This window comes from Panthera leo, chromosome A2 (genome assembly GCF_018350215.1).
Source record: "Panthera leo isolate Ple1 chromosome A2, P.leo_Ple1_pat1.1, whole genome shotgun sequence".
NCBI lineage: Eukaryota > Metazoa > Chordata > Mammalia > Carnivora > Felidae > Panthera > Panthera leo.
Genome location: NC_056680.1, coordinates 46,329,611 through 46,342,681, shown reverse-complemented (window position 1 = coordinate 46,342,681; position 13,071 = coordinate 46,329,611). Strand labels below are relative to the sequence as shown.

Here is a 13,071-nt window from a genome sequence, read left to right as displayed (position 1 = left end):
TGAGCCACAACCAAGATAAAGTTACCAGCACAGATGGAAGATATGGAAGGGAGCAAGAAGATTCCACTCTTGCTTTAATATAAACACATGCAATCATTTCCCTGATTTTTAAGATAACGTGCCATAAAAAATACTAGAAATGTACTAACAGTATAAAAAAAAAATCTCACTGAAAGGTGGCTGTAGAAGGGGACTTCTTGGGTATCCTTCTTAAGGACTCTAGAATGTATCTTCTTCTCAGGCTTGCAAAAAATCTATTTCCTTTCTGCACACAAACCTAATGAACTATTCTCTAGCCATTAAGTAATTACAGATTTAACACTTAGAACTCATGAGGCGAGTAAATGAACTTCAGGGACAAAACTGCCCATCACTTCCCATCAATCCTAAATCCCAACCTGGTTTTTCCTGTAGTCTTGCTGAGAGTGTCTCAGGACCCTGTAGCAGAGCCGACAGATATGTCTGAAAGGAGCATGCCGCTGGTCCCCAAGCTCCTCGAGCCGCAGCATTGGGCCATCGCCACAGTCTGTGAACGGGGCTTGTAACAATTTGAAGATCTGGTTGTGAGAAGGAAGAATAAACACCATCACCATTTAGTGTGTTAATGGCTAGTCCTCTGTCGCAAACTAATAGAACCTCCTGGGAGGCAGCACTACACAGGCCACTCTCTCTACATCAATGTCAGTAACCTGAAAATTGGACACCCACTCATCACAGTCCACCTGGACCTAACTGGTCCTCAAACACTTCCCAGTACAGTATGTAGGGCTGTGGTTAAGAGTGCGGACTCTGCAATCAGCAGATTCTAGGCTGAAATCATTCACCTGCATTATTCCCTAGTGGTATAGAACACAGTCAAGGTAACCTTTGGTTTTCTCAGGAGTAAAATGGAAAGAACACTACCCAGCTCACAAGGGAGTGCTAAGGATAAAAGATTAAAAACTGTCAGTTGCATAAATATAGTGCTCAGCAAAGGCTTCTGCCACGGAATCTGATCATTTTGGCCCCTCAAGGAATTGTTATTGTGGAAATGAGCATTGGCATTGAGCCAATCTAATCTGGGAGGTCATCACCTGAAACAGCTGGACATAATTTCTTCTTGGACTAGAAAACCATGCTGAAACATGATGAAGTGTTAATAAATTTTGTCTTTCATCAACCAACAGGAAAAAGTGTTCTCAAATCCCAAGTTCCTATGGAGAACTGTAGGAGTAGTAACTAATATATTTTTCTTTGGGTTTTAGTGGCCAGGAATTTCTATGCCAAGCGTACACCCCCCATCTCTGACAGCTTTAGAGAACTATATAGTATGCATTTCTGTGCACTTCACCTACCCTTGTCACTTACCTCCCTACAATATATCTTTACACCAGCTTACTTAAATTTATACCAGATAATAGCATCTATATATGTCCTGTAAGCCATTACTCATTCTTTGTAGTAAGATCTTGTATTGATTTATGGAGGTCCCTGTAAGAGCTTATACAGGCCTGAGTTTACCAAATCCTCCAAATTTTCCAGTCCTATGAAATAACATTAAGAACACATGGCACTTATTATTTTTGATGAAAATGCAGTTGTCAACTGAACTCTTGTTGGAGTTCCTAACAGGTGAATTGTTACATGCTGACTCAACAAGTGTGTTGTCAATTTAACTGAGCTATGAAAGCCTGGGTGGCTCAGTTGGTTAAGTATCCAGCTTCGGCTTAGGTCATGATCTCGCATTTAGTGACTTCGAGCCCTGCATCAGGCTCTGTGCCATCAGCTCAGAGCCTGGAGACTGCTTCAGATTCTCCCTCCCTCCCTCCCTCCCTCCCTCCCTCCCTCTCTCTCTCTCTCTCTCTCTCTCTCTCTCTCAAAAGCAAATAAACATTAAAAAAAAAAAATTAACTGAGCTATGAAGCCATGAAAAGACACAGAGGAACCTTAGATGCATATTATTAAGTGAGAGAAAGGCTACATAGTGTATGATTTCAACCACATGACATTCTGGAAAAGGCAAAACGACGGAGGCAATAAAAGGATCAGTGGGTGCCAGGGGTTGAGGGAAGGGAGGGATGAACAGGCAGAGTACAGAAAGTTTTTAGGTCAGTGACAATACTCTGTATGAATCTATCATGATGGGTATGTTATTATACATTTGCCTAAATCCAGAGAATGCATACCACCAAGAGTGAACCCCAATGTCAACTCTAGATTTGGGGAAATTATGATGTGTCAATGTACGTTCAGCAATTGTAACAAATGTATCACTACAGCGGAGGATATTAATGATAGGTGAGGCTATGCATATGTAGAAGCATGAGGTATATGTGAACTCTGTGCTTTCCATGCATTACTGTTATGAACTTAGAACTGCTCTATAAAATCAAGTCTGTTTTCTTCAAAAGTCAGCTGATCAAGCCTTCCAGGTGGGAACCAGTCATGTCCCTCTGTAAGAGCAGTGATCCCACTGATTTCTTACAGAGATCCCAATATGTTGCATCTCACAGACCTGCTTGAGAATATTCTGTTCTCTCATCAGCTTCTGCCGTTCTCTGTTAGGCTTGGAGAAGACCACTTCAAGCACATCTTGACCAGAGTTAGTGCCACCAGTGACAAAGTAAACCAAGTCTTCCAGCAGCTTGGTTACAGACCTTGAGAGCAAAGAAGCTATTAGAGATGGGAAATGTTCGACGTGTAACAGGTTGAAAACTTTACCTTGAAAGACCCAGGCCTAATGAGGCACTTAAACGCAAACAAGTCCTTTCTTCCCAATTTCCTCAAAAGTGAGGACCAATGACCAAAAAGAGTAAAATACACACAACACATTATTGTCCACAAAAGGATAAACACCTTCACAAAATATGAGCCTTCAAATTTTACGTCAGAGTAACCGTGGCCCCCATCATTTATTAGAAAGTTCTAGAGGCCAAACTAGAGACTGAGAAAAAGGTCTTTACAATTTTAGAGACTTTCAAAGAAGTGAGTGTGGTTCTTGAAAATCACAAGTTAAAGCCACATATAAATGTTAAGGCCTGACCCTCTCACACAAAGCTGTTCAGAGTTGGCATTTTCTCTTTCTGCAAACAACAGATTTAAGAGCTCCACAGTGGGTGAGGTTGAATATGTCTGGTTCTTACGTGAAGCCCTTACCTTCTTTCATTCTGAGTGATGGTGCCTTTCTCCAGCTTCCCAGCTATAGAGCCCAGCACCTTGCTGGCGTCATTGGCAAAATCCAGGTCCCGAACCTCAGCAGGAGAAACCGGAACTATAGCAAATGCTTCCTTATCCTCCTTCACAGGGGAGGTGCCAATCTGAAAAGCAAAATGGTCTTTATGGGATTGTCTCTTGGACTGAGACAGTAAAACATTAATCAAAATACTATTTATGTGACACTGGGCAATCCAAGTAGCTGGAGCTATCTCGCAGTTAGAATCAACTAGACACAGAAAAACATATGAAACGAAGTACCTCAAATCATTAACAGTTGTTACCTCTAGAGATTGTTACTGTGGGGAAAGAAGGAGGCAGAAAGGGGGCTCTGATATCATTTTACACCTTCATTTGTGAAAAGAAGTATGTTAAAACTGTTACAATTGTAAAACATGTTTATAAACACATAGGGAGGTGTGCCTGAGTGGCTCAGTGGGTTAAGCATGTGAATCTTGATTTCAGCTCAGATCAAGATCTCTTGGTTCCTGAGAATGAGCCTCACATTTGGGGCCTGTTTGGGATTCTCTCTCTCTCCCCACCCTCCTGCCTCTCTGAGCCTCCCCGACTTGTGCGTGTGCATGCACACACGTGCTCTCTTTCAAAATAAAACATTTAAAAATAAATAAATAGGCGGGAGACTACGTGGCTCAGTTGGTTAACCATCCAACTTCAGGTTATGATCTCACATTTCATGAGTTTGAGTCTGGGTCGGGTTCTGTGCAGACAGCTCAGAGCCTGGAGCTTGCTTTGGATCCTGTGTTTCCCTCTCTCTCTGCCCTTCCTCTGCTTACGCTCTCTCTCAAAAATAAACAAACACTAATTTTTTTAATAAATAAAAATAAGTAAGCAAACACATAGGGAAAAAACAAATGAGCAAAATAATTATTGACTCAGAGTATCATATGGGCAGACACTGTACCAATCTTTTAACTTTTCTATATACTTGAAAATGTTCATAAAAATAGAAAAAAAAATTCCAGTAACCTCCCCCATCACTAAAAAAACAAACTAAGAGTATCATTTGACTTTTTCAAAACAAAATCCCTATGTTTGTGTTTTTATGTTTTATGACCCTAGAGAAGGTAGGGAAGGAGAGGTGGGCTTCAGGGAGAGAAATTAAAGGGGCTAAGAGAACTTCCAAAAAAATAAAAGTGTTTATTTAAAGACAGAGAGAAAGAAATAATAAAGATTGGGGAAAACCAACTAGGTATGTGATGTGCCTCAAGGCACAAGCAAACACTCCCCCAGCCAAAATCATCCTTCAAACAGACATGAAATCCAGACAATTGCTCAACCTTTAGGGCAAAAGCCATGGAATAAAAGGTTCTGGTTATTTAAAAAAGCCTAGGCTTGCTTTAGCCAAGTCCCTTGGAGAGAATTCTTTCACTGCATTCAAGTCTGTCCATGACTACCTCTGGCCAAAGCAACAAAATGCAGCTCCCTCCTCCCCAATGTGTCCTCAAAGGAGCCCTTTCATTAGGGAGCACAAGACCAAAGGAGGCAGCCAAGTTCCAGAACTTACTTTCAGCATTACAGGTTTTTCTTCTTCCTTGTCGATTGGGATATTTGTGCTATGAACCCAGGTATTAGTGCAAAGGTGTCTGAGTCGGACATAGGAGTTTCTGGGGGGAAAAATAAAAGGATTTGGGTGACAGGAATTTTTAGGTTCTCTAAAGCCACTGGACTAGAATATATTCTATTAAAATAAAACGGGATACCAAAATGGTTTCCTGCTACATACACTAGACAATATAAACCGAGGCACAAATGAATGCACACCAAAATATGTTTTAATGTATTTACAATAAAAAATCATTCATAATGATTCTAACATTGTGATATGCTGTATTTCTAAATGTAAGATCACTCCTGTGAATGAATATCCCAGAACGGAGCATGAGACAGAGTAACAAAAACTACTGACTATATATTAACGCATATCATGAGAAATGATAGAGCAATGCATGAAATTTTCCTATGGATCCATGAAGCAAAAAATAAAATTACCAGGATAAAATGTGAGTCAATATTTAATAATCTTGTGGTAAGGAAGGCCTTTGAAGCACATAGCAACATACAAGGTTCACCAATTTTAAAAGTAAAAGAGGGATACATCTTAGAATATTGTTTACATTTTTCATCTTCCATAAAGCAAAAAAAAAAAAAAAAACCATCATGAACAAAGTTGAAAGAAAAAGGACAACTTGGGAAAATAAAAGAATAACACAAAGCATAAAAAGGTAATTAATCTGCATATATAAAGAGATCTTTAAATCAGTAAGAAAAAAATGGGAAAAGTGGAAAGGAAAATAAGACAATGACATCAGCCAGTAACTTAATAAAGCAATATAAACTGCCAATAAACTTGCAAGTATACATTTAATTTCCTTAATATACAATTTACACAAATAAAAACTACGCATCTTTTTACTGAATGTCTTCCAAAGATCTTAAGAGACCGACATAACCCAGTATTTACAAGAGTTTAGGGAAATGACCTCTCCCCGCACTCACGGTGACAGTGTCAACAAATTAAACTCTAGAAGGGAGTCTAGCACTTTGTAAAGCAAGTAAAATGTACCTATCTTTTCAACTAGCAATCTCATTTTTAGATGGTTCGCCTAAGAGATGACAACCCAAGTACAAACTGGGGCATAAGTATGTTCAACAAGGCATTATATACGGTAATATAAAACTAAACAATCCAATGTCTCAATAACGGACTAATTATTGTACATGCAGTGGAATACTAAAAAGTTATTTAAAAAAGATTACAATCGATATTTACATGGAAATATGTACAGAACATATCATTCATTGAAAAATTGTTAAAAATAGCTTATAATTTTTATTAATGGCTAATTATACAGAAGTATTCTGCATGCCCAGAGACTTGTCTAAAACTACATAAACCCTAATGTTAACAGTGTTTATATCTGAATGGTTAAATTTTACATAATCTTTATTTGCTTCTTTGCTCTCCACGATGTTAACACATTTTTGTGGCTTTACAATGGACATGGATAATTTTACAACATTTTCCAATTTTGCTTAAGGAAGTAGTTGAAATAGTGGCATCATTTTTGCATCAGGAATCCACCCCATCAGTGAGACAAGACCAATGAACACCAAACAATAGTAAGTAACATGAAATGCAAATGAAAAAGCATTAAGTTGGGAGACAGTCAAGGTACGCACTGAAGCACTTTTAGAGGAGGAGATCAATGAGGCTACACAAAGTCATGGACATTTTCTGATACAGAAAACTTGAATTGGAACTTTAAACACTGTTGGGGCTCGGGCAGACAAGGGACCAAAGAAGATATTTGCATTAAGAGGAATTTAGAGCAATGGTAGAGACATGGAAAAGAGGTGGGGGCAAGGGGCATCAAACCAGACATCTATCTTTAGTACACACTCTCTGCCTTCCACTTTTGTTCATTATACCTGTCCTGAATATTCCAAGTAAGGGCAACCATAGTGATATTTAACTAGAATGAATATACATCAAGCAACATGAAGAAGAAACCTGACAGAGATGTGCCAATTCTTTTTTGTCTGAGTGACATGGACTAATTCTCTGAATTTCAAAATATAACCAAAGCCTGGAGCTTAGCTTTTAATTGGATGATTACCTTCTGTAAAGTTCTATGTCAAATTATATTTGAGACACAAAAGGGTGTTCTATCAATTCATCCCAAGTCTCATTCCCAATCCTTAACTCAAAAGCCATAGTATCAGGACAATTACAAAAGCAGTCACAAAGTTAGATGCTCTCCCAGTGTTCATCTAAGGCGTCTATTTTACATATACTGGAATTTTATTATCTTATTCAGTATACCCAGGATTTGCCATTATCCTTTTCACTTCGGCTTGGAAAGATTCTTCTAACCATTGACTATCACAAAAATTCCTTTGCTGATAACATTTCAGAGACATTCATTTATCTACTTTCAGTCTTCCTCATCTTCAAACAAGCAATATTTAGCACAACTTTAAGATGCAGGGAAATGAGTGTACTACTCCTAAAGCTTTTTGATTCCTCCACAGGACAAATGAATGGGAAGCCCATTCAATTCTGGCTCTCAAATTGTTGGTCAGGGGCAAGAATGAATAAAAATTTTTAAAGTTAAGACCAAGCTCAAGATTGTAAATGATAATCAATACTAGTAGACCATGCCGGACACTTCTCCCATGGTGAATGCAAGGCTTCCATTGTTTAAGAGTTTAGAATCCATCTACCCATGGACAACTATCCACAAAGACAGTTTTCCAATTTGGCTATGTTACCTAAAAGCTTAGACCTCCCCTTCCTACAGCATCATGCAAATTTCCAACCCACTGGGGAATATGGCCAACATGCTCACTCCTCTTGCCAAGGAAATGCATGAAGCACCTTGTGATGGAACAATGTGGTATTTTACATCACAGGGTTATGTTTTTTGCTATCCCTTGCAAACTAAAACATTTAACATGTAAGATAAACGTCATTCCCTTGTCTCCTGGGAACCTGAACAAATGCATTAGATAACTTCCTGAAGAGAGGACACAACATATGGAAATTTACTTAAACCAAAATGGAAATGGGTTTTACAAACCTGTACCTATCTAGTTAACAAGTCAATGAGAAAGGAAGCTTTTAAAAGGCAATCTACCCTACCCAAATCATATTTAAAAAGGATCTCAGAGTGGATCAAAGACCTAAGAGTAAAAACCAAAAACCATAAAAGTCTTAAAAGAAAACTTGAGCATAAATGTTTGTGACCTTGGAATGTGCAATGGTTTAAGAAACTGAAAGCATAAGCAATCAACGAAAAAACAGATAGGAATTGGACAAAATTAAAAACTTTTTACTTCAAGAGATACCATCTAGAAAGTGAAAAGACAACCTAGAGAATGGTCGAAAATTCTGGCAAATCACTTACCTGGTAAGGGATCTGTCTTGAGAAAAAAAGAACACTTAAAACTCAATAATAAAGACAACTCAATTTTTGAAATGGGCAAAAAATAATGGGCAAAGGATGTGAAGAGATACTTCTCCTAAGATGATACACAAGTAGCCAATACACACATGAAACGATGATGAACCTCACAGACAGAAAAATCAAAACCACAATGAGAGGGGTGCCTGGTGGCTCAGTTGGTTAGGCATCCAACTTTGGCTCAGGTCATGATCTTGCAGTTCATGACTTCAAGCCCCACATCAGGCTCTGTGCTATCAGCACAGAGGCCCAGAGCCTGCTTCAGATTCTGTGACTCCCTCTCTTCTCTGTCCTTCCCCCACTCCAAGCTCTCTCTCTCAAAATTAAACATTAAAAAAATTAAAAAAAAAAAAGAAACACAACGAGATACCACCTCACACTTACCAAGATAACTCAAACAAACAAACAAAAAGAGTAACAAGTATTGGAAAGAATGTAGAAAAAGTGGAACCCTCAGACACAGGTGGTAGGAATGTAAAATGCTGGATCCATGTTGAAAAACCATCTGGCAGCTCCTCAAAATGTTACACAGAGTTACTGCATGACATAGCATTCCAGTCCTAGGTATATACCCAAGAGAATGAAAACTTATGTCCCCCCAGAATGTGTACAAGAATGTTCAAAGTGGCATAATAGCCAAAAAGGGCAACAACACAAATGGGCATCAAGTAATAAGTGGGTAAATACGGGGCACCAGGCTGGCTCAGTCAGAAAAGCACACAACTCTTCATCTTGAGGTCGTGAGGCTGAGCCCCTTTGAGCATAAAGAGTACTTAAAACATAAATAAATAAATGAAAGAGTAAATTTTAAATATATATATAAAAAAAAAGGATTAGGTATTAGCCCTTTTTTTTTTTTCTTCTTTAAGGAGGTTTCACACCCAGCATGGAGCCCAAAGTGGGGCTTGAAGTCACAACTGTAAGATCAAGACCTGAGATGTGATCAAGAATCAGACACCCAACTAACTGAGCCAATTAGGCACTCCCAACCCTTTTTTTAAAAAAGAAAATAAGGGAGCGCCTGGGTAGCTCAGTCAGTTAAGCAACCGACTTCGGCTCAGGTCATGATCTCACGGTTTGTGAGTTCGGGCCCCGAGTCGGGCTCTGTGCTGCCAGCTCAGAGTCTAGAGCCTGTTTTCAGATTCTGTGTCTCTCTCTCTCTCTCTGACCCTCCCCCACTCATGCTCTGTCTCTGTCAGAAATAAATAAACATTAAAAAAAAATTTTTTTTTAAATAATAAAATAAAAAATAAATAAAAAAGAAAATAAGGGCACCCAGGTGGCTCAGTCAGTTAAGCATCCGACTCTGGACTTCAGCTCAGGTCACAGTTTCCAGATTCGTGGTGCAAGCCGCCCATTGGGCTCTGAGCTGACAGTTCTACCTCTCTCTCTGCCCCTCCCTGCTCTCTCTCAAAATAGATAAATGAACATTTAAAAATAAAATAAAATAAAAAAATAAGTAGGTGGGGCACCTGGGTAGCTCATTCAGTTTAAGTGTCTGACTTCGGCTCAGGTCATGATCTCAATGGTTTGTGGGCTTAAGCCCTGCAACGGACTCTCTACTGACAGCTTGGAGCCTGCTTCACAGTCTGTGTCTTCCTCCCTCTCTGCAATGCCCCCCCACTGTTCATGCTCTCTCTCTCAAAAATACACAAACATTAAAAAAAAATTTATAATTAAAAAAAATAAGTGGATAAATACAACGTGTTATAACCATATAATGAAATATTATTCAACAATAAAATAAAATAAAATGAAGGCTAAAATATGCTTTAACATGAATGAACCTTAAAAATACTAAGTGAAATACACCAGTCACAAAAGAGCGCATGATACATGATTCCATTTAGATGAAATGTCCAGATCAGGCAGATCAATAAAGACATGAAGCAGGTAAGTCTAAGGTTGGATGTGGAGAACAGGGAAATAACAGTAACTGAGAAAGGGTGTGGTGTTCTTTTTTGGGAAGAATGATCTAAAACTGTGATGATAGTTGTCCAGCATTGTTCATAAAAACTACTGAATTGAGCACTGTAGGTGAATTGTATGGTATATGAATTGTATCTCAACAAGTCTGTTACTGTAAAAAAACAAAAACAAAACAAAACAAACAAAAAAACTGGGGACAACTCATTCAGTTCAGCGTCTGACTTTGGCTCAGGTCATGATGTCGTGGTTTGTGGGTTCCAGAGCCACATCGAGCCTGCTTCAGATCCTCTGTCCCCCACCGCCCCACCCCCATCCAGCTCCTCTCCCACTCACGTATGCTCACGTGCTCTTTCCCTCTCAAAAAAAAAAACATTAAAAAAGTATGTTAAAAAAAAAATCAGTGTACATCAGCTCAATCAGGGCTTCCAAACCTGGAGAATGCAAAGCTGTGCACATACTTGGGATTTCCTGGAGGAACATCTGTAGCTTTCCCCCAGATTCTCAAGGAATTAACAACCCAGCAGAGTTGAAGACCAACTGACAATTTTACTGGGTGGCAAGGAAAGGCCTCCTTGCAATGTCAAGTACTCTTCCACATGGACACTGTCCTCCATTCATCACTCTGACAGCACAAGAGAAGGTACTCCTCTAGTGCTGAGAGCACCCGCACTGCAGAGACCAGTCTCACTGACATGGGGCATTGCTCTGGGCCAAAGCAGGTGTGGAGAGGAAGAAATGAAGGAAACCAAAGGTCAGCAGATCTGCAGATGTCACATCTTGCTCGAATACTTATGCTGCCAACAGGCATTCGACTGCTCCATCCACCCAGGCGACTCGTGCTTTGGCCGCTGATACCAACTCAGCACATGCTGGTAGGTTTTTTTTAAAGACAGGCTTACAAACAGGGACTGGAGTCTACTAACTTCTGGGACATTCTGGGCAGGATCTTTGGGTCTCTCTAATGTTTGACTTGGATCTAAACGTAATTTTAAAAAGTGCATACACGGTCAAATGTCCTTTATGGAAAATGATCAGTAGTTAATTTGCATTAATAGGTTATTGAGTCTGGGTTCAGTCCGTGGAATGAAGCTTCTCCTGCTGTCTCTGTTTGAAAAGTAACTGGAGATTGCAAGGGAGCTGTTAAATCTTACTATTTGTAACCAGGTATGTATATGAATCAGAATTTTGTTAATAGGGTGTCAAACCCCCAAAATACAGAAATGAATCAGACACCATGGTTCATAAAACAATGTAACTGCTTTCCATAATCCCCTATTTCACATTTTTCTCCTTATGAAAAAAAAAAAAAAAAAACCCGATTTTTTTTTAACCTAACAAATGTTATAAACTTTTATTTCTAAAACATTTGTATTCATTAAATACTTGTCTGTATGTCAAAAATAATGTGTAAAACCTACAAATGCCAACAAGAGTGCTACTAACCACTGCTGTATTCAAGAGTCAGAACTGCCCACACAACCCTGTCTTAAGCATTTAAGATTTCGAGCTCTGCAAAGGAACTGGCTGACATGTGAGAAGTTGCTCGAACTCTCTGAGCTTCAGTTTCTTTTTCTATAGGAAGGGAAAGATAACCTTTTGTACAGATGAAATGATGTAACACAAAGTATTTTGCATTCAACATAGCATGCAGTCAGCACTCAATAAATGTAAGCCATTACTAACAATACTGTTGCTGGTTTTGGGGTTAAGCATGACCTTTCATCCCATTTAGAAGCCAGTTAATCCCTCCACCAAAAGGCATTGTTATGTAACAAAACTAAGAGTCAAATTTAATAAAAGTACAAAGAACACTGGTCTGACATCTCAATATATTACTATATTCAGTGAACTGCAAATGTTCCTTTTTCCAGAATTTCTTTATAATTGTTTCTTCAGTTAACTAGGAGATCTCTCAAGTGTGGGAATGTGGAAGAGAGTAGAGGAAACTAGAATTATGGAGCTACCTGAGGGGCGCCCGGGTGGCTCAGTTAAGCATATGACTTCGGCTCAGGTCATAATCTCACATTTTGCTAGTTCAAGCCCTGTTGTCAGGGGCTTCCTGCTGCTCAGAGCCTGGAGGCTGCTTCAGATTCTGTGCCTTCCTCTCTCTCTGCCCCTCCCCTGCTCGCTCGCTCTCTCTCTCTCACACACACACACACACATACTCTCTCTCTCTCTTTCTCAAAATTAAGTAAAACATTAAAAATATATATATCAAGCTATTTGAGCTTATGGTTTTGACTTGTTTACCTCAATAAAGCACTTCTTGTCCAACTACAGAGAACTTACTAATTGATGAGCCATAAAAAAAAAAAAAAAAATCAGACACCATTCCAATAGGCAACCAGAACAAATCTTTTACAAGAGCTTTGAGAAAGGAAATGGTGATTTGGAACCCAAGAAGCCCAGCCAGGCCACAGATATCAGCTCTGACTTACTTGGGATAAGTCATTTTAGAACCCTACCTTGGGACAAGGCTATCACCTCCACGGAGAGTGGTGGGGTCCAGCTCAAAAATGGAGGAGATGTCATTGCCCTCAGGCACAGAGACCAGGGAGTACACCATCTTTTCTTGGGCATTTCGCAACCTGCTTCGAGAGGCATCCTGATCAGGATCCACCTGAGGAGGAAAAGTCATCAAGTCATGGATTCTGTACGCCAGACCCTTCACTCACTACAATCACTGCACAGTCCACAGGAACAGGGAAGAAACAATAGTGAACATCAGCAGTTGGCAGGAAAAGAATGAGAGTTTCAGAGCAGTCATAAAAGATGATAATCGGCCACCCACGCCAAGAATACTGACACTCTACCTTCTTGTGTTGCAATAAAAATGTTTAAACAATGCAGGGTTACAATAACAGATGTCGATGGAAAGAGTGCTATAGGTGACGAAGAAGTCCATATAGCTACATCGGTCTGCAGTAGTTGGAAGAGAAAAGAAGCACTTTGAGAAAACTCATCC

General features: G+C 39.4%; 1 protein-coding gene across 2 annotated transcripts in view; it reads right to left on the bottom strand.

The window, feature by feature from the left end:
* The window catches only part of ITPR1 (inositol 1,4,5-trisphosphate receptor type 1), a 327,875-nt gene that overhangs the window by 170,468 nt on the left and 144,336 nt on the right, over nt 1–13,071 (bottom strand). For both annotated transcript variants that reach the window (XM_042930020.1, XM_042930021.1), the window contains 5 exons: nt 12,572–12,726; nt 4,718–4,817; nt 3,136–3,296; nt 2,495–2,636; nt 399–557 (listed from right to left, as the gene is read on the bottom strand). In XM_042930020.1, the coding sequence (XP_042785954.1) occupies nt 399–557; nt 2,495–2,636; nt 3,136–3,296; nt 4,718–4,817; nt 12,572–12,726 (717 nt within the window). The remainder of the gene's footprint in view (nt 1–398; nt 558–2,494; nt 2,637–3,135; nt 3,297–4,717; nt 4,818–12,571; nt 12,727–13,071) is intronic.